General features: G+C 50.7%; 2 protein-coding genes across 3 annotated transcripts in view; one reads left to right on the top strand and one right to left on the bottom strand.

Annotated features, from left to right (window-relative positions):
* The window catches only part of MRM2 (mitochondrial rRNA methyltransferase 2), a 338368-nt gene that overhangs the window by 122974 nt on the left and 196281 nt on the right, over positions 1-19113 (bottom strand). The window lies entirely within an intron of this gene.
* Positions 1550-18078, top strand: CHST12 (carbohydrate sulfotransferase 12). 2 transcript variants are annotated; one of them, XM_050966344.1, is made up of 2 exons: positions 1550-1646; positions 16386-18078. In XM_050966344.1, exon 2 carries the CDS (start codon positions 16480-16482, stop codon positions 17737-17739), a length of 1260 nt encoding a protein of 419 aa, XP_050822301.1. In that variant the 5' UTR covers positions 1550-1646; positions 16386-16479; the 3' UTR covers positions 17740-18078. The 2 variants fall into 2 exon arrangements, with proteins under 2 accessions (XP_050822301.1, XP_050822300.1); XM_050966343.1 differs by having other exon boundaries at positions 1600-1714.

The following is a 19113-nucleotide window of genomic DNA, read 5'->3' as shown; positions in this document are numbered from 1 at the left end:
TTATTTTGAGTACCTGTTGCTATTGGCATGTGAGCCACAAGCAACAGATCATATTCATGGAAACTGCCTTCTAATCTGATGCCAACTATAATCCCTCAGTCTCTGTCCTGGTTTACAGAGGGGAAGTTGTATAGCATTTTTGCAGGCTTGCCATTGCTGCTTGACTGACAGCCCTTCAGCTCAGATGCAACATACAAACTGTCCTGCTGACTCCAGTCCAGTGCAGAGGGGGAAGTTTTGTTTGCTATTAGGATGCAAATGAATATGTGAGAGAGAGCCACACACAGGGATAAACAATTTAGTTCCGTTAGGAAATATTTGCACCCTGAAAGAGACATGGAAAAGAGACATGGAAAAGTCCCAGAGAAGGGAGCAGAGCTGTCCCAGTAGGCAATGCAGGGCTGAGGGACTTGGCAGAGAGTGGCTTTAAGGCAGTATGAATAGATCACTCAGTGAATGAGACTGAACAGAGAGGCCGTTCAGCCTGGATGGATGAACTCCAAATACTCTGGGCCCTTCTGCCTGGATCCATACTTTGCATTTATAGCATGCCTTTCACATGAGCCTCGAGGTGCTTTACAGAGGCTGGTACTGCCCAGATCTTACAAACAGGGAAACTGAGGCATGGAAGTTAAGCAGCTTGACCACGGATGACTAGCAGGTCAGTGGCAGAGTGGGGACTAGAAGTCAGTTCTCCCTCTCCCCCACCATGTTGCTCCCCGTGGATTGGATCCCCATGGTCCCCTGCAAGCAGTGCCGCTATGGTGGGAGAAGGGTCCCCATGGTCCCCTGCAAGCTGTGCTGCTATGGTGGGAGAAGGGTCCCCTGCAAACAGTGCCGCTATGGTGGGAGAAGGGTCCCCAGGGTCCCCTGCAAGCAGAGCCGCTATGGCGGGAGACGGGTCCCCTGCAAGCAGAACCGCTATACCGGGAGGATCCCCAGGGTCCCCTGCAAGCAGAGCCTCTATGGCGGGAGAAGGGTCCCCAGGGTCCCCTGCAAGCAGAGCCGCTATACCAGGAGAAGGATCCCCAGGGTCCCCTGCAAGCAGAGCCGCTATGGCGGGAGAAGGGTCCCCAGGGTCCCCTGCAAGCAGAACCGCTATGGCGGGAGAAGGGTCCCCAGGGTCCCCTGCAAGCAGAGCCGCTATGGTGGGAGAAGGGGGCGCGGCAGCTCTTGCAACTTCCATCCAGCTGCAGAACCTGAACCGAGCTGGGCCCAGAGAGTCATTCCCAGGTGTGAACACGCGGATGCCCGGGAAGAGTTCACCCCTGCGGCGCGCCCTGACTCTTACCCGCCAGAGCGGCCACGGGGGACCGGTCCCGCTGCCGGGCGGGCGCCCTGAGAGCCCGGGGCTGGGGCCGAACCTCGCTCGGGGCTCCCGGCACTGGCGGGGGGAGCCGAGCAGGGACTGCGCGCCCGGGCTCCGCTCCAGCCCCGCATGCAACGGCCCCGGCGAGCCGGGGAGCGAGCGGCCGGCGCGGGGCTGGAGGGGAGGACAGGCCCGCGGCTGGACGGAGCGGAGCCTGCGCTGCGGCCCCTGCCGGACCCCCCCGGCCGGCTTCTCGCGAGAGGCGGCGGCTCAGGGGGAGGAGTCGGGGCTGCCGCCGGTGCTGGAAGCTCCGCTCGCCGAGCGGCTCCGGGCGGAGGTGAGAGCGGGACCCCGAGGCCGGGGCTCCGGCCGGGCGCTGGGATGGAGCCGTGACTCCCTAGTCAGGTGCGAGGGGTCCGCAGTGTCCCACTCCCTTCCGGGCACAGCTGGCCAGGGGTGCCGGGTCCCCTCTCCATCCCCGGGGTGCAACGGCCCCTCCCTTCCGGGCACAGCTGGCCAGGGGTGCCGGGTCCCCTCTCCATCCCCGGGGTGCAACGGCCCCTCCCTTCCGGGCACAGCTGGCCAGGGGTGCTGGGTTCCCCCCTTCATCCGTGGGGTGCAACGGCCCCTCCCTTCCGGGCACAGCTGGCCAGGGGTGCCGGGTCCCCTCTCCATCCCCGGGGTGCAACGGCCCCTCCCTTCCGGGCACAGCTGGCCAGGGGTGCCAGGTTCCCCACTCCATCCCCGGGGTGCAACGGCCCCTCCCTTCCGGGCACAGCTGGCCAGGGGTGCCGGGTCCCCTCTCCATCCCCGGGGTGCAACGGCCCCTCCCTTCCGGGCACAGCTGGCTAGGGGTGCTGGGTTCCCCCCTTCATCCGTGGGGTGCAACGGTCCCTCCATTCCGGGCACAGCTGGCTAGGGGTGCTGGGTTCCCCACTCCATCCCCGGGGTGCAACGGCCCCTCCCTTGCGGGCACAGCTGGCTAGGGGTGCTGGGTTCCCCACTCCATCCCCGGGATGCAACGGCCCCTCCCTTCCGGGCACAGCTGGCCAGGGGTGCTGGGTTCCCCTTTCTGTCCCTGGGGTGCAACGGCCCCTCCCTTCCGGGCACAGCTGGCCAGGGATGCTGGGTTCCCCACTCCATCCCCGGGATGCAATGGCCCCTCCCTTCCTGGCACAGCTGACTAGGGATGCTGGGTTCCCCCCTTCATCCGTGGGGTGCAACGGCCCCTCCCTTCCTGGCACAGCTGGCCAGGGATGCTGGGTTCCCCCCTTCATCCGTGGGGTGCAACGGCCCCTCCCTTCCAGGCACAGCTGGCCAGGGGTGCTGGGTTCCCCTTTCTGTCCCTGGGGTGCAACGGCCCCTCCCTTCCGGGCACAGCTGGCCAGGGATGCTGGGTTCCCCCCTTCATCCGTGGGGTGCAACGGCCCCTCTCTTCCTGGCACAGCTGACCAGGGTGCTGGGTTCCCTCTTCCATCCCTGGGGTACAACAGCCCCTCCATTCCCCTCCAGGCACAGCTGGCCAGGGGTGCTGGGCTCCTCCCTCCTTCCCTGGGGTGCAACAGCCCCTCCTTTCCGGGCACTGCTAGCCAGGGGTGCTGGGTTCCCCTCTCCATCCCCAGGGTGCAACAGCCCCTCCGTTCTGGGCACAGCTGGCCAGGTGTGCTGGGTTCCCCCTTCCATCCCCGGGGTGCAATGGCCCCTGCCCTTCGGGCACAGTTGGCCAGGGGTGCTGGGTTCCACTCTCCATTGCCAGGATGTAGCGCCTCCCCTTCGGGCACAGCTGGGCAGGGGTGCTGGGTTCCCCCCCATCCCTCCCCGTGGTGCAACAGCCCCTCCCCTCCATTTCCTTGCGGGCTCAGCTGGCTAGGGGTGCTGGGTTCCCTCCTCCATTCCCAGGGTGCAACACCTCCTCCCTTCCAGGCACAGCTGGTCACTGGTGCTGGATTCCCCTCTCCATCCCCAGGATGCAGTGACTCCCTTCCGGGCACAGTTGGCCAATGATGCTGGGTTCCCGCCTCCATTCCCGAAGTGCAACGGCCCCTCTCTTCCGGGCACAGTTGGCCAACAGTATATGGTTTGCCCCTTCCACCAGGGCACAGGCTGGCTTCCTGCTACCTCTGGGGTGCAGCACACCTGACCCTTCCCTCTAGGCATAGCTGGCCATCAGTGCTGCCGACCCCAGGTTTATTTCCATGCATTTAATGCTGGGTCAGTTTTGTTAATGTGAATACTAACGGGGAAGCTCAGATCTACCAGTTCAGTTCCTTCTCCAGCTGCCCAGCTTCCTGTCATTGATCTTTGTGGCCCGCATATGTGCAGAGGGATGGCAGTGCTGGGGTGACTTGTTGTGCCTGCAGCTGCACTCAAAGCAGAATGCCAGGTGCTGTGGGTGAGGCTTTCAGAGGGCTCTGTGTAGCCCAGGGTGCCCCTGGGAAAGCACAGAACGGGCTAGGAATGCTGCTGGCCACGGTTCCAGGGGACTCTGGGCAGTATCGGAGCCTGAGTCCAGCCGGGGATCCTGATATTACCCGACAGAGAGTCGGGAGGAAGATAGTGCTGTGGATATCAAGGGTGCTGGAAGCAGCTGGCTGTCAGGAATGGGGACCATGGGGAGTCTCTGTTGATCTCTGTCAAACCCAGATGTTGGAAGTTGGTGGCATTAAAGCAACTTTTACACTTGTGACTGGACTTGCTTGATACAGATATGGGTGCGAGGTGGGGGATTTTCCCTTGATGTAGCCCAGCTGTACTTTATCACTTTGGACCTGCTATATTCCCCCCCTTCATGTGTATTCATCAGTTTGCCTTTTTCCTTCTTTGCTTGGATCTGAATGGAAATCAGTGGAAGCTAGAAATAGAAGCAAGATTTCAGAGTAATAGCTGGGGAGGAGTGGAAGTGCCTATGTGGAGACTGGGTTTTATGTTTTGTCCTTGATGGGTAAGGCCCTAGTCTTATGATGTGGGAATCTGTGGCCCTGAGTCTAGCCCAGTCTAATCTTTGGACTTGATTCGCCACTCATTAGACTGCTGTAAATCAAGTGACTCAGCTGAAGTCAGTGAAGTTATTCTGGTTCCAAACCGGTGTGGAGAGACTCTGTATTTATACTGCAGCCGTTAAAAGGGTTAGCTCAGTGCCTCACTACCCTATATCAGGCTAATGAAATGAGATATTTGCAAGTCTGGCTACAGTTGGGACAACAGATCTGTAATATTAGGTCTTTAAATAACTGCATGGGTTTAGCATGGAAATTTAGAAGGGAGCATAAATCTGATAAAAGATAATCTGTATCAACTGTTATTTGTAGTAGGTCATGTATCTTCTTTTCATGCATCTAGGCCCTGCATGATGAGACCTTTATGTAGCCCACCCCTTCACCAGTGGATCAGCAGAAGGTATACTATGCCTAAAAGGGCTGGTAAATCCTTTTGAAGTTGTAATTTTTTTCTGTGGCTAACTCCTAGAGCAGAGGTTCTCAAACTGTGGTCTGCGGACCACCAGTGGTTCACAAGCTCCTCTCAGGTGGTCCGTGGATAGTTCCCTCTAAGGTGTGCGCCTGGGCGGCTGCACGGAAGAAAATGAAGGGCCACCCACCTAATTAGTGGAGCCACGCAGGCTTGGCTCCACTAATTAGGTGCCTGGACCCTGGAGAAGATGTGCAGGTAAGGTGAGGTGGTGGCCTTGGGGGGAATAGGGGGTACGTGAGAGGGGGCAGTGGGGTGAGAAGAGGGGGTGGGGGGCATTTGGGATCTGCAGGGCTGCAGCGGCCAGAGAAATTGGCGACTTTCCCCAGCTCCAGGGCTGCTGGGGAGAGACGGCCCTCCTTCCCAGCCCTAGCTCGGGGCTGCCGGGGTGAGGGGGAGAGAGACACCCCCCTCCATCCTAGTCCCAGCGAGGGGGCTGTTGGAGAGAGGGAGAGACACCCCTCCATCCCAGTCCCAGCTCAGAGCTGCCAGGGCGAGGGAGAAAGGGAGAGACACCCCTCCATCCCAGTCCCAGCGAGGGGGCTGTTGGAGAGAGGGAGAGACCCCCCCCTCCATCCCATTCCCAGGGAGGGGGCTGTTGGAGAGAGGGAAAGACCCCCCTCTCCATCCCATTCCCAGGGAGGGGGCTGTTGGAGAGAGGGAGAGACCCCCCTCCATCCCATTCCCAGCGAAGGGGCTGTTGGAGAGAGGGAGAGACCCCCCTCCATCCCAGTCCCAACTTGGGGGCTGCTGTGGTGGGGAAGAGAGAGAGAGAGACGTCCCTCCCCACCCCACCACCTGCTCCTTCCCAGCTCAGGGGCTGCTGTGGCGGGTTAGAGAGAGCACATCAATCGCATTAGAAAGGTAAGACTACTGATATTAAAATATGAGTTGTGTGCTTTTATTTGTAGAACAAAAAAAGTTTACTATTAAGGGGTTTTTTTTTATGTAGTGTTTTTATCCAAAGCTAATGGTACAAAGAGCATTTGGAAAGATCATTAAAGTGGTCCACTGAGAGCCTCAGCAATTTTCAAGTGGTCTGTGGAAAAAAGAGTTTGAGAACCACTGTCCTAGAGGATACCTCAGTGGTGCAGTCATCTTCCTCCGTAGTCCTAGCCCTGGCTGGCTGGGGCGTGTTGGAACTCTGCACTTTCACGTGCAGCCAAATAACACGTTTGTTTCAATACACTGTGTAATGGGTTTTGTAACTCAGTTGTGTGTTTCCTATATTAGACCAGGTCATTTCCATGGCTTTGGAAACTGGCAGTCCCAGATTGATCTTCACGAGTTTGTGGTGTGGTGAATGGATGGGGAAATCCCCACTCTGGTGTTTTTATGCTTTTCTTTTTCTCTCTGACTCTTAGGGTTATAATTTTAAAATAGCCCATCTGACATTTTAAAAAGTTTTCACTATTGAGTTGGGACAGGGTATTAAATAGCCTGAGGTCTGTGCCCCCTCTCCTGGCCTCTAAAGACCAGAGAACAGCAGACTTTGATCAGATACGACAGAAAGAAAAATGGTAAATTACCATTTTCCTGGGAAATCTTTGTTTCATAAACATATGGGCTGCTGCAAGCTAGTGTTGCCATCAGAACTTGCTCTTTGATAACCCACTTAATTACTAAGCTATAAAGCTACTAAGCTATAAAGCAATTTATTAATTGCTCTGAAATCCAATAGGCAAAGTCTCAGTACGGAGTAAAATATCACAGCTGTAAATTATAAATGCTAAAGCAATAAACACTTGAAAATTGGCCTTACAAAAGGGGTTTCTAGTGTAAATTCAGACAATATGAATTGCAGCCTTCTGCAACCCTTCCTTCCCCCCACCCCCTCCAGGTATATAGCCCACACTGTGCTAAGATGCAATAGCAAAATAACTTACTACATGACCCCAGGAGTGGGGACCGAAGCCTGAGCCCACCCAATCCCTGCCCCCTGGGGGAGGTGTAGTAGCGAGGGCAAAGCCCCACTGCCCCGGGGGGAGGGGTAAAAGCTGAAGCCCAAGGGCTTCAGCCACAGACAGGGGGCCTGTAATCTCAGCCCCACTACCCAAGGCTGAAGCCCTTCAGCTTCGGCCCCAGACATTGGGGCTCAGGCTTTGGCCCCTGGACCCAGCAAGTCTAAGCCAGCCCTGGCGACCCCATTAAAACAGGGTGGCGACCCACTTTGAGGTCAGCCCACAGTTTGAGAACGGCTGCACTAGCGTAAGCCTGATTTGTCTCTGCACTGGGGTTTGTATCAGTATGACTACACTGATGTAATTACACAGATGCAAATTTATCTTGTCTAGACAAGCCTTTACATTTTTGCAGTGTGGGGGAGAAGCAGTTTAGTTTGAATGTTGGGAAAATAAGCAAAATTCTTTCTTGGTTTTGGCTGAGTCAGCACAGTCCTGCTCTGACTCTGATGTCAGAATCTGCTGAGTTTCCCCTCTTGCAGAAAGCAGATCCTCAGCACTGAGTTGGTCTCAAACATTTTACACCGTATATTGAAATAAAAACCCGAAGTGTGCTTGACTAAACATATCCCACTGGGGGTTTGGTGATTTGTGAGTCGGGGCTGGATGGCTCAGGTGATGGACGGTAGAGTTCCCTGGCAGTCATGGGGGGAAAATGTGGTAAGTCTTGGCAAAAAATGCGAGCGACAGATTTTTCTAAAGTCTCATGTCCTGTTATATCATGCAAGCCCCTTCCCCCTGCCAAAAAAAAATGTTAAAGGACCAGGAACAGAAGAAAATGAGTCATAGCAACAGCTCTTAAGCCTCATTGATGGGGGCCTGGCCTGCATCTTCAGCTTCTCTGGAGGGGAAAGTGTAGCCAGAAGTCCTAGGAGTGGGGAAGAGCGGGTCTTGGAATCCATTGCAATAATAACTGCTGGAGTCAGTGGGCACTGACCCCTATGACAAACACCCTGGCTCTGTGCCAGAGGTTAGGAACCGCTATCTCTGGTGGTTACTGTGGTATCTCTGACTGTTGTCACCTGAGATAAATAGCCATGCTTACTAATGAGAGGGAGAGCCAGTTGCTGGTTCCAATCCAGGCCAGGTCAGTTGTAGCTAAAAGTTATTACCATCCAATGGCTGTTAACTGGCCTGTATGAAATGAGTTTGGTGCTCAGCCCGGGTCCCACTTGACAGGCATCCACGTCACAAATACCACCACCTTAATTGGCATTGAAGGATGTTCTTCATGGCATTCTCAGCTTTGAGACCAAGGGCTGCACGGGCCATATAGTGCGAACTCCCTACTCACCTGTAGAGGTTGTCTCTTCCAGTTATGGCTCAGGCACCTGTCTCAGACCCCTGTTCTCTGTGTGTATATATAGATACCTTTAGTCTCCAATGCTTTCAGCCTGGCATCTTTTATTAGTACTAAAATCACACTGACACTGAAAAAGAGAGAAAATAAGAATTGACAGAATGTGTTTGTTTTTCCCCCTGCATTAGTTGGCTTAGTTTAACTAAGTCTCATTAAGGGTTTCTGATAGAAATCCCATCAGTGAATATGGCACTGACGGAGTTAACAGGAGAGGATTTGGTTTGATCCTCCATTGATCATTGCTATGTATCTTGGAAAATCAGTATGTGCTCTGGCAGATGGTGTGCTGTACCCTGGAAAGCAGGCTTGAGCCCTTGGGGTGGGGTGGGTAAAGCTGCATGGATTCAGTGGCTTTCAAAATGAACATACTTCCAGTGATCAGAGGGCTGCGAGTGTTTGTTACAATGCTAAACGCTGTGTTTTGGTAAGGCTTACACTTCCGTTACTTGAGAGAGGGCGTCCTGGCGTGGGAGATTTCACTGTAGTGCTGGCAGGCTGCTGTGTCTGCACCAGGTTATGGAGAGTGGTTGGTGTAGAGTTTGCAAGTGAATGATTCTCTTTGAAACATTATTATTATTATTTAATTGCATCCCAGTAGCGTCTAATGCCTCCAGCCAGGATTGGGGGAACCCACTATTCTGGGCACTGTACACATCCAGAATAGAAAACAGTTCCTTCTGCAAAGAATTCACAGACCTACCGACAAGCCAGGCCAACAGATACAGACAAACAAAAAAAATGCAATTTGCCAAGCAGCAGCATTCCAAATCTCCCATGAATGGGCTGAGATTGCGAGCCTAAGTATTGGCATGTAAACATCCATGTAGTGTCATTGGAAAAATTTGTATAGTGAGGGCGCTGAGAGCCATTGAACCAAACTGTAAACCCTGTATAGGATGGAAACTACTTCAGGCCAGGGCGTGCTGCCATGCGTCCAGCACCCCTAATTCCAGCAGCCCTGCATACACACACATTACTGTTTACCCCTTTGCATCTTCCTAGGCATCTCTTAGATCCAGTCAGTCCTCGTCTTAACTGACCTTGCCTAGAGAAAAATTGCTGAGTAATACCTGCCGCCTTACTCTTCAGAATGGAATGTATTCTGTCCTCTTCCAGGCCCTGCTGACGTACAGAACAAGAGGCTGAGTCCAAGACCCATATCTCAATGCTTGGTACTGCAGTGCAAAGCGATAGATCACCAGCCACTCTTGGTCATTGGCCCTTTCAGACCTCATCAGTGCAAGCAAATGCATTTTAAAAAAATCCCTAAATTGTGCATTTTAAGTATGTTTGGACAAACTGAGCTAAAACGCTGATTCAGAGCTCTAATCTTTCACTGCTCTTCTGTTTATTAGCACGTATTTAGCCTAGTCCTAATGGGGTAACCCAGTGGTTAGATCCAGGTGCTAGGTAATGAGATTCCTGTGTTCTAATCCCATTCTGTCACTGACCCACTGTGGCACCTTAAAGGTTTCAAGAAAACACATTAAAGGTTTCAAGAAAACACTCTGCAAATAGATTAGAAGCAAGAGGAAGACCAAGGACAAGGTAGACCCGTTACTCAATAAGGGTGGTGGGGGGAATAATAACAGAAAATGTGGAAATGGCAGAGGTGCTTAATGCCTTTTTGTTTCGGTTTTCACCAAGAAGGTTGGTGGTGATTGGACGTCTAACGTAGTGAATGCCAGTGAAAACGATGTAGGATCAGAAGAGGCTAAAATAGGGAAAGAACAAGTTAAAAATTACTTGGACAAATTAGATGTCTTCAAGTCATCAGGGCCTGATGAAATGCATCCAGGGGTATGGCTACAGGGTATGGCTACACTTACAGTTGTACAGCGCTGGGAGTTACAGCTGTCTTCATACAGCTGTGTAGGGAAAGCGCTGCAGTGTGGCCACATTTGCAGCACTGTTGGGAGTGGTGCATTGTGGGCAGCTATCCCAGCGTTCAAGTGGCTGCAACGTGCTTTTCAAAACAGAGGGGTGGGGTGGAGTGTGACAGGGAGCGTGGGGGAGACAGAGAGAGTGGATTTTTGGAGCTGACACTGTTCTCAGCTCCCTGCCTTGCAAGTTCTAAGGACTGGAAGATACACAGCACCTACCTTCAATCATTTTAAAAGTCTTGACCCCTTCCCCCACCCCTCTCTTATTCACTAAATGCAAATTATGCACTCCTAAATAGCCTTCAGACCACATAAGCAGCTGCTCAACACGGACTCCCCTCTCTCCTCAAGCAAACAGCTGTGAACATTCCAAAGCAATTCCCCTGCCTCCACTCATCGCTAGCTGGAGCAAAAAGCAGCTGTGTTTGTTTTTTAGATAAGTAGCTCCGGGGAGCTCGAAGTTCAGCCATTCTTCCTGTTTGTTGTGGACAGGAATTCTGGGATGCCTCCTAATACCCTGGAGGCCAATAACAGCGCTTTTGGTGGCCACACTCGATGAGCAGCGCTGCATCACCAGCGCTGCAATCGTTACACCCCAAGCAGCCCAGGTGTACAGCCAGCGCTGCAGCCAGGGAGTTACAGCGCTGGATGTGCCTTGCAGGTGTGGACAGTTACTAAGTTGCAGCGCTGTAAACCCACTACCAGCGCTGCAACTCTCCAGTGTAGCCAAGCCCCTAGAGTACTCAAGGAGCTGACTGAGGAGCTATCTGAGCCATTAAGCGATTATCTTTGAAAAGTCATGGAAGACAGGAGAGATTCCAAAAGACTGGAAAAGGGCAAATATAGTGTCCATCTATAAAAAAAAGGAGATAAGGACAAGCCAGGGAATTACTGACCAGTCAACTTAACTTCTGTACCCGGAAAGATAATGGAGCAAATAATTAAGCCATCAATTTGCAAACATCTAGAAGATAATAAGGTGATAAGTAACAGTCCACATGGATTTGTCAAAAACAAATTGTGTCAAACCAACCTGATAGCTTTATTTGAAGGGGTAACAAGCCTGGTGGATGGGAGGAGCGATAGACGTGATATATCTTGACTTTAGTAAAGCTTTTGATACTGTCTCGCATGACCTCATAAACAAACTAGGAAATGCAACCTAGATGGAGCTACTGTAAGGTGGGTGCAAAACTGGTTGGAAAACCGTTCCCAAAGAGTAGTTATCAGTGGTTCACAGTCATGCTGGAAGGGCATAATGAGTGGTGTCCCGCAGGGATCAGTTCTGGGTCCAGTTCTGTTCAATATCTTCATCAATGATTTAGATAATGGCATACAGAGTACACTTATAAAGTTTGCGGACGATACCAAGCTGGGAGGGGTTGCAAGTGCTTTGAGGGATAGGATTATAATTCAAAATGATCTGGACAAACTGCAGAAATGGTCTGAAGTAAATAGGATGAAATTCAATAAGGACAAATGTAAAGTACTCCATTTAGGAAGGAACAATCAGTTGCACACATATAAAATGTGAAATGATTGCCTAGGAAGGAGTACTGCAGAAAGAGATCTGGGGGTCATAGTGGACCACAAGCTAAATATGAGTCAACAGTGCAACACTGTTGCAAAAAAAAGTGATCATTCTAGGATGTATTAGCAGGAGTGTTGTAAACAAGGCAGGAAAAGTAATTCTTCCACTCTACTCTGTGCTGATTAGGCCTCAGCTGGAGTATTGTGTCCAGTTCTGGGCACCACATTTCAGGAAGGATGTGGACAAATTGGAGAGAGTCCAGAAAAGAGCAACAAATGATTAAAGGTCTAGAAAACATGACCCAGGAGGGAAGATTGAAAAAACTGGGTTTGTTTAGTTTGGAAAAGAGAAGACTGAGAGGGACATAACAGTTTTCAAGTATGTAAAAGGTTGTTACAAGCAGGAGGAAGAAAAATTGTTTTTTCTTAACCTCTGAGGATAGGGCAAGAAGCAATGGGCGTAAATTGCAGCAAGGGAGGTTTAGTTTGGACATTAGGAAAACTTCCTAACTGTCAGGATGGTTAAGCGCCGGAATAAATGGTCTAGGGAGGTTGTGGAGTCTCCATCATTGAAGATTTTTAAGAGCAGGTTGGACAAACACCGTCAAGGATGGGCTAGATAATACTTTAGTCCTGCCATGAGTGCAGGGGACTGGACTAGATGACCTCGCGAGGTCCCTTCCAGTTCTATGATTCTGTGCTGCTTTGGCTTGCATGTGGGAAAGAGGGAAGTGTGCTTGTCTCCAGGGCATATGTACCCAGAGCTGTGTTACTGCACTTTGTTGTGGAGTTTTCCCACTGCGCCATTTTTGTTTAGTTTACAACCCGGGGAGGGGTTTGCTTGCTGTTTTTTGTTTATCCTGATTCATCTGAATGGAGAGCAGTGTCTCAAAGCAGGTGCTGACCCCATGCTGACTTTGCATGCCAACAATCCCACGGCCTCGCTCTTGGCTTCTTTAGATTCTTCCCTTCCCTGCAAATTTCCCATTTGTAGAGAAAATTCACTATCGATATAAAGGGCCTCGTTGTGTGGACGGGTGCAGGGTTAAATCGGTTTAACGCTGCTAAATTCGGTTTAAACGCGTAGTGTAGACCAGGCCAGAGTTTGTCTAACCAATCCCAGTCTCCGTGCCCATTGGGTGTGGTGCAGCACATGAGATTCCATGAAGAATCCCCTCCTAGCCATGAGTCCCAATACGCTTCAGATGTTGTATTTTAAATCAAATGTACTGTTGCCAGGCGCTGGTCGGATTTGGCTGATGCTCTTTATTTTTAATTTCTCTCCCTTTATGACGTGGAATTGTTGCTGCCCTGAGAGGCCATGTGTGTGTGAACTGGCTGGCAAACAGCCTCAGCATTTTGGGAGGAAAGAAACCCAGCGCTGGTTTTGAAAAGGCTCCTTTCAGAGCTACTTAATGTGCACAAATGGTTTTGTTTTCATAACTGATGTGGATATGGTTTGTTTTGAGGCTGTTAAACAGAATGGAGATGTCAGCAGAAAGGGCTGCTTTTGTGTTTTAGGGGTTTTGGTTTTTTAATTGATGCTTTTTCTGTTGATAGTCTAAATGCTCCTCGGGAGTGAGATTGTGCAGTTAGCACCTTTTTATTCACCTTCCTAAGTAACATCTCATCCAAGAGAGAGGTTTTAAAATAGAAAAATGATTCTTTTCTCTGAAAATACTGGGAACCTTCTAACCACTCTAATGAGTTGCACTTCCCTGGCCCCTGCCTGCCATCCATCCAATGATCTCAAAGGGCTTTACAAAGATGAATGAACTAAACAGCATAATTACTCTGTCATAATACTCACCTACATTGCACCTATTTTACAGGTGGGGAAACTGAGACAGGGAGGCCAAGACCAACATTTTCAAGAGTGGTCACTTATTTTGGGTAGGTCAGTTTTTGGGAACCCCACAAGAGGCCGGTTTCCATAAGTGCTGAGTGTCTACAGCACCTGTTGGAAGTCAGTGGGCACTGAGAGTGCTCAAGGTGCCTTGAGTTGAGCTTCTAAAATCAGAGGCCACTTTTGAAAATTTGGCTGCAAGTGACTGGCCCAAGTTCCCACAGGGAGCTGGGAATAGACTCTGGATCTCCTGGCCTTCTACTTTAACTGCAAGACCATTTTTCCCTTGGCTGCTGAGCCAAGCAACCTGCATTGCTATCCTGTTGGCTGCAAACATGACTCTGCTCAGTTATCTTCCAAATTGTTTTCTTTGTACATGTGCGTGTAGTGCTATTAATATCAATGAGGTGGACACATCACGTGTATTTTGCAGGAAGTTAACTTGTGCACAAATGCTCACAGCGTTACCGCTACTTGTAAGCTCTTTGGGGCAGGGATCATCTATTTTGTTCAGTGTTTGTGCCGCACCTACTACCATGGGCTCCTTGCCATGACTAGGGCTCCTAGGTGCTACAGCAATTCAAAGAATAATACTAATTGCTTGGGGGTTATGAACTGAACTTCCAAATGTCACCAACTTAGTCCCAGCTCAGTTATTTGAACTGTTGTCCTGCCCTCACTAGTTTGAGTTGACCTTCATGAAAGGAGCACTGTCTAAGATGCTTCTAAGGTCCTTTAAGGAGCAGAGAGAGTGGCTGAATAGTCTTGATATACTGCAAGAGGGCAAGGAGAAGACTTATTTGCAGTTGATCGGGGGGCGGGGGGAAGATCAGGAGTGATGACCTTTGAACGACACTAATCCCCAAAACCTTGGTTTTGTTTACAGAAAATAAATAGAATTTGAGGAGGAGGAGGAGGGAAATCGTGAAACTTAAAAGTAAATAAATACATTGGTTTCAGTGCAAACAGTTTGGGTTTTGTGAGAGCTGAATGCTGCAGAATCCGGCTCCTGCATCACAAACAAGACGTGAAATTGACAATAAACAGAGCTGGCCAGTTTCCCCGTCCACACTGAATGAGGTGCAAAAAGGCAACTCTGTGTCTCTCTCCCCTCTTGCATATTATTATTGATTATTTGTATTACAGTAGCATCTAGAGGCCCCAAGTGAGATAGGGCCCATTTGCGCTAGGCACTGTACAAACCCATTATAAGAGAGAGCCCCTGCTGTAATGATTCTGTAATCAAAACAGACAGAGAGTCGACGGGAGGGGGAACAGAGGCCCAGGGAGGTGAAGTGACCTGTCAGGGTCACACAGTGGATCAGTGGCAGAGGTGGGAATAGACCATGGAGAACCTGAGTCCCAGTCCAGTGTCCTGTCCACTGGGCCATGCTGCTCTGACCCTCTGTCTGTTCCTTGCTCCCTCTTACCTTCCGTTAAGCCACCGGAGAGGCTTTGCTTGTGGGACAGTCCTGAGCTCTCAAGCTTTTTCCCCGCTGCGGGTCTGACTAAAGGAAGAGCTAAATTGAGTAGGAGCTGAGGCCACTGCATTCAGCTTGCTTGGCTCTCCAGCCCTCACCTTGCATGTATACCCTGATTAGAAAAAATGCATCTGTGCTTGGGAGTGGAGCATACAGCTGTTTCCCTTCCACAAACCTCCCTCTGGGACCATGTGTGCAGCTAGTGAGGGGAAGTTAGGAAATCTGGGTTCTGTTCCATACTCTGACACAATCTATGGTGACAGACATTGAGCGAATATTTTAACCTCTGTGCTTCAATTTCTCTATCTGTAACTGGATAGCACCGCCTGCCAAGGGGTGTGTGAGGCTTAGCTAATATGGCTTGGATGCTATCAGAAATGCAAAATATGTTGGGCCAGACAAGAGGCCCCCCTGCTCAACACATTCCAGAAAAGCAGGACAGGTTTATCTTGGCTGGAGCAACCCTGAAGCTGCATGATCTCAGTAGTCATACAGCCAATGTAAAACCCTGAAGAATGTTAAATAGGATTTTTATCGGGGCCAGGTCCATTTATAAATTAGAGGCAAGTTTGGATTAAATCATAGGAAAAACTCCTTGTGGCAAAAGCAAATAGGGGAATAACTGCCAAGAGAGGTCACTGAGTTATCATCTGTGGGATACATTCAAACAGAGATTAAATAAAGCATAGCACTGGGCCAACTCACAGTCCATAGAGAGAGATGAATTTTGACCTCTGATGTCCCCAGCAATGACACCCTTCATGCCCGTTCACCTGATAGAATCTCTATTTTCCACACAGTATTGTGACTTTAGGAGCATCTGAATGAAGGAGGTCAGACCACGTTATGGGATTGCTAACGTCACGTGTTCAAAAATCATGAGGCAGGCCCCTGACATGAATAATATGGGTTTAAAAAATGAGTTTAAAAAAATAAATGCTGTCTAATTTTTATGTTCTTTCTGCTTTTTGAGACTTAATGGTTCATGTTTACAAGCTTGTCTCTTGAGGGCTGGAATCTTATTTTTATTTTTTTGTAATGGAAGTGGAGAGTCTCAAGTAATCACATGACTCTCGGAGCAGGAGTCCTTAAGAAAAACACCGACTGTTGCAACACTCACAATAAAACTGCAGGAGATGACAACTGACTTTGATTCCAACAATCCTCTAATGTAGCCAGAGCCCTCTCTTGGCAGGGCCTGTCCGCACTAACCTGTCTGCATGCAGCACCGTGCCTAAGAACCCAGTTACTTTCACTTTCTGATCCCCAACCGCCTGCAACTCAATAAGTGGGGTGGCAGCAACTGGTTATGCTATCGACTTGTATGTCTGATTCTGGGCCACATCAAGGGGGAAGGCCTGCATTTAACCCCATGAGGGCCAGTGGTCTGTGTGTAGTTGGGTGGGAGCAGGATGTTTCAGAGAGCACCTGTCATACAAAACCTTATGGTGAGGAGTACGTATGGCTGCATGGAAGCCGTTACCCTGCAGAGTCACACTACATCAGAGTGCTCAGGAGACTGACTAACTTTGTTTTTTGTACCCTTCCAGGCTCCTTGTCAGCAGCACAATGTGGTTTCTCAAGCACCACTGTGTGAGGCTGAGGTGAACTCAGGAGAAAGAGACCACCCTAGCAACAGCCAGGATGACCAAAGCACGACTGTTCCGCCTCTCGGTGGTGCTGGGTTCCGTCTTCATGATCCTGCTGATTATCGTGTACTGGGACAACGTGGGGACAGCTCATTTCTACCTGCACACGTCCTTCTCTAGGCCTCATGCCCTGGGCACTCCACCCACCGCTGCTCAGGATGAAGATCGCGAAGGCTTGTTGGACGTGGATGAGTTTTTAGAGAAGCTACTGAGTTCTGGTCTGAGGCAGAATGGCCCCTTGAACAGAAAGATGGAGCAGGCCCCACTTCAGGGCTCCAGCAGGCCCGTCTTGGGCAACCTGGAGGAGAATGTGAGAGGCTATGACTGGTCCACCCGCATTGCCAGAGTGAGTCTGGACCAGGAGAAGCTGCAGGCTGAGCGTCGGAGGACACTGCGTGAGTTCTGTGCCAATTCCAGCTTCCCCTTCCCTGCTAAGGAGCGTTCCTTTGACGACATCCCCAACTACGAGCTGAACCACCTGATCGTGGATGACCGCCACGGCATCATCTATTGCTATGTCCCCAAAGTGGCCTGCACCAACTGGAAGCGGGTAATGATCGTGCTGAGTGAGAGCCTGCTGGATCAGGGTGTCCCCTACCGGGACCCCCTGGACATTCCCCGAGAGCACGTCCACAACTCCAGCACCCACCTGACTTTCAACAAGTTCTGGCGCCGGTACGGGAAGTTCTCCCGCCACCTCATGAAGATCAAGCTGAAGAAATACACCAAGTTCCTCTTTGTACGTGATCCCTTCGTGCGGCTCATCTCCGCCTTCCGCAGCAAGTTTGAGCTGGAGAATGAGGAGTTCTACCGTCGCTTTGCCATACCCATGCTGAAGCTCTACTCCAACCACACCAACCTCCCCACCTCTGTTAGCGAGGCCTTCAGGGCGGGCCTCAAAGTCTCCTTCCCTGACTTCATCCAGTACTTACTGGACCCCCGGACAGAGAAGATGGCCCCTTTCAATGAGCACTGGAGGCAGGTTTACCGCTTGTGCCATCCATGCCAGATAGACTATGACTTTGTTGGGAAGCTGGAGACCCTCAACGAAGACGCGGCTCATCTGCTGCAGCTTCTCAATGTGGACAGGCTCCTCCACTTCCCCCCCAGCTACCGGAACAGGACTGCCAGCAGCTGGGAGGAGGACTGGTTTGCCAAAATCCCTCTGGCCTGGAGGCAGCAGCTCTACAAACTTTACGAGGCTGATTTTGTACTCTTTGGCTACCCCAAACCAGAAAATTTGCTTAAAGACTAAAAGCAATTGGAAATGTGGGGAGGGGGCTTACCAAAAATATTAAAAACTTCACAGTATCCCCCTCTTACTCTCCCAACCCAGGAAGATAAAATTAAGTATATTTTTTCTACTCATCCCCTTCCAAATTTGCAGGAATCCAGGATACTCCAGCCAGCTGTGCATCACCAGAAGACCCTCCCCCCTCCCTTTGCAATCAGAAGACTTCCTCGTTCACTCTGTCGGCTGTGTCCTTCGGTCCCTTTTTATTAATACTTTTTAAAAATTAATATATTTAAAATATTTAATACAAATTGCGTGTTGTGGTGAAGGAAGAGGTGGAGTAAAAAACAATGCCCCTGCCCTTGTGTGTTGTCTCAGTGCTGTTGTGTGCTGTGGAGGCACTGCTTCCAGGAGCGCCTGGGGTTTACAAAACACTCGAGGCTAAACTCAGAGCTGGTGTGTGCAGGCACTGCCCCCTTGATCTTAGGGCACTTGTCCCTGCTTATGCCGGGTCTGAATTTGGCCCCCAGTAGGTTAGATTGAGCACAACGTTGCACAGCTGGAGTGCAAGCAGTGACAGGATGGTGCATGGGGACCAGAGCAGGTGACTGGTGAATTGGCAAAGGCATGTCGGGGAAAGAGAGCGGATCCAGAAGTGAGGATGGGACACTTGGTGCCCAAGAGTTAAAGACCCTTTCTTGTTTCAGGAAGAAATTCTCCCTGGGCCTGTGTGAGTGTATAGGCATCGGCGGGAGTTTCACCCATAGGAAGTCCAGATAACTTATAAAGCCTTTTTCCTCAGCGGTAGCATGGCAGTTCAGTCAAACTGCATGCATGGTACGGCTGTGTTAACAGCATCCTGTTCTGTGATAGCCGCGTGGTATTGGGCTGTTATCTCATATCTGCCATTGTCAGTGCTCTGAGGCTGTACTCCTTCTCTCTTTTATGTGGTCATTCCTACCTGTCCACGCGCTTGTGTGCTGAGCTTGCTCCTGGATGACGCCATCTGCAGATATCAGCAACCAGGTTTCAAATAAACAAAAAGCAGCTAAACAGAGAACAGCCACCTGGGAGCATCCATCCATCTAAGTCCGGGTGTTTATTTTTAGGGCCAAGCCGCTTGACCCTATCACTGGCCTCTAATTCAACACATGCAATCTCTAGACACATGACACATTCACAGCCCCAAACTCATTAAGAGAACTTGGCTGGGGTGCGTGTCTGGGATACTTGCTGCCAGATGAGTGTTAAAGCAAAGCAGAGAGGTGTGTTGCCATTGCTCATGACATGATGGCCTAGTCCCCTGACTCTCTGTTTACATCAAATGATTGATGTGGGTTTAATCATCTGCTTTGATGGACACCGCTGCAGGGAGGGATGGTTGCTTGCCGTGCC

This window comes from Gopherus flavomarginatus, chromosome 9 (assembly GCF_025201925.1).
Source record: "Gopherus flavomarginatus isolate rGopFla2 chromosome 9, rGopFla2.mat.asm, whole genome shotgun sequence".
Lineage (NCBI taxonomy): Eukaryota > Metazoa > Chordata > Testudines > Testudinidae > Gopherus > Gopherus flavomarginatus.
Note: the sequence above shows the minus strand (reverse complement) of the source record. Positions and strands in the feature narration are given on the sequence as shown.

What these genes read in the sequence shown, in the direction of transcription:
- CHST12 (XM_050966344.1), top strand. Translation starts at nt 16,480, where the DNA reads ATGACCAAAGCACGACTGTTCCGCCTCTCGGTGGTGCTGGGTTCCGTC.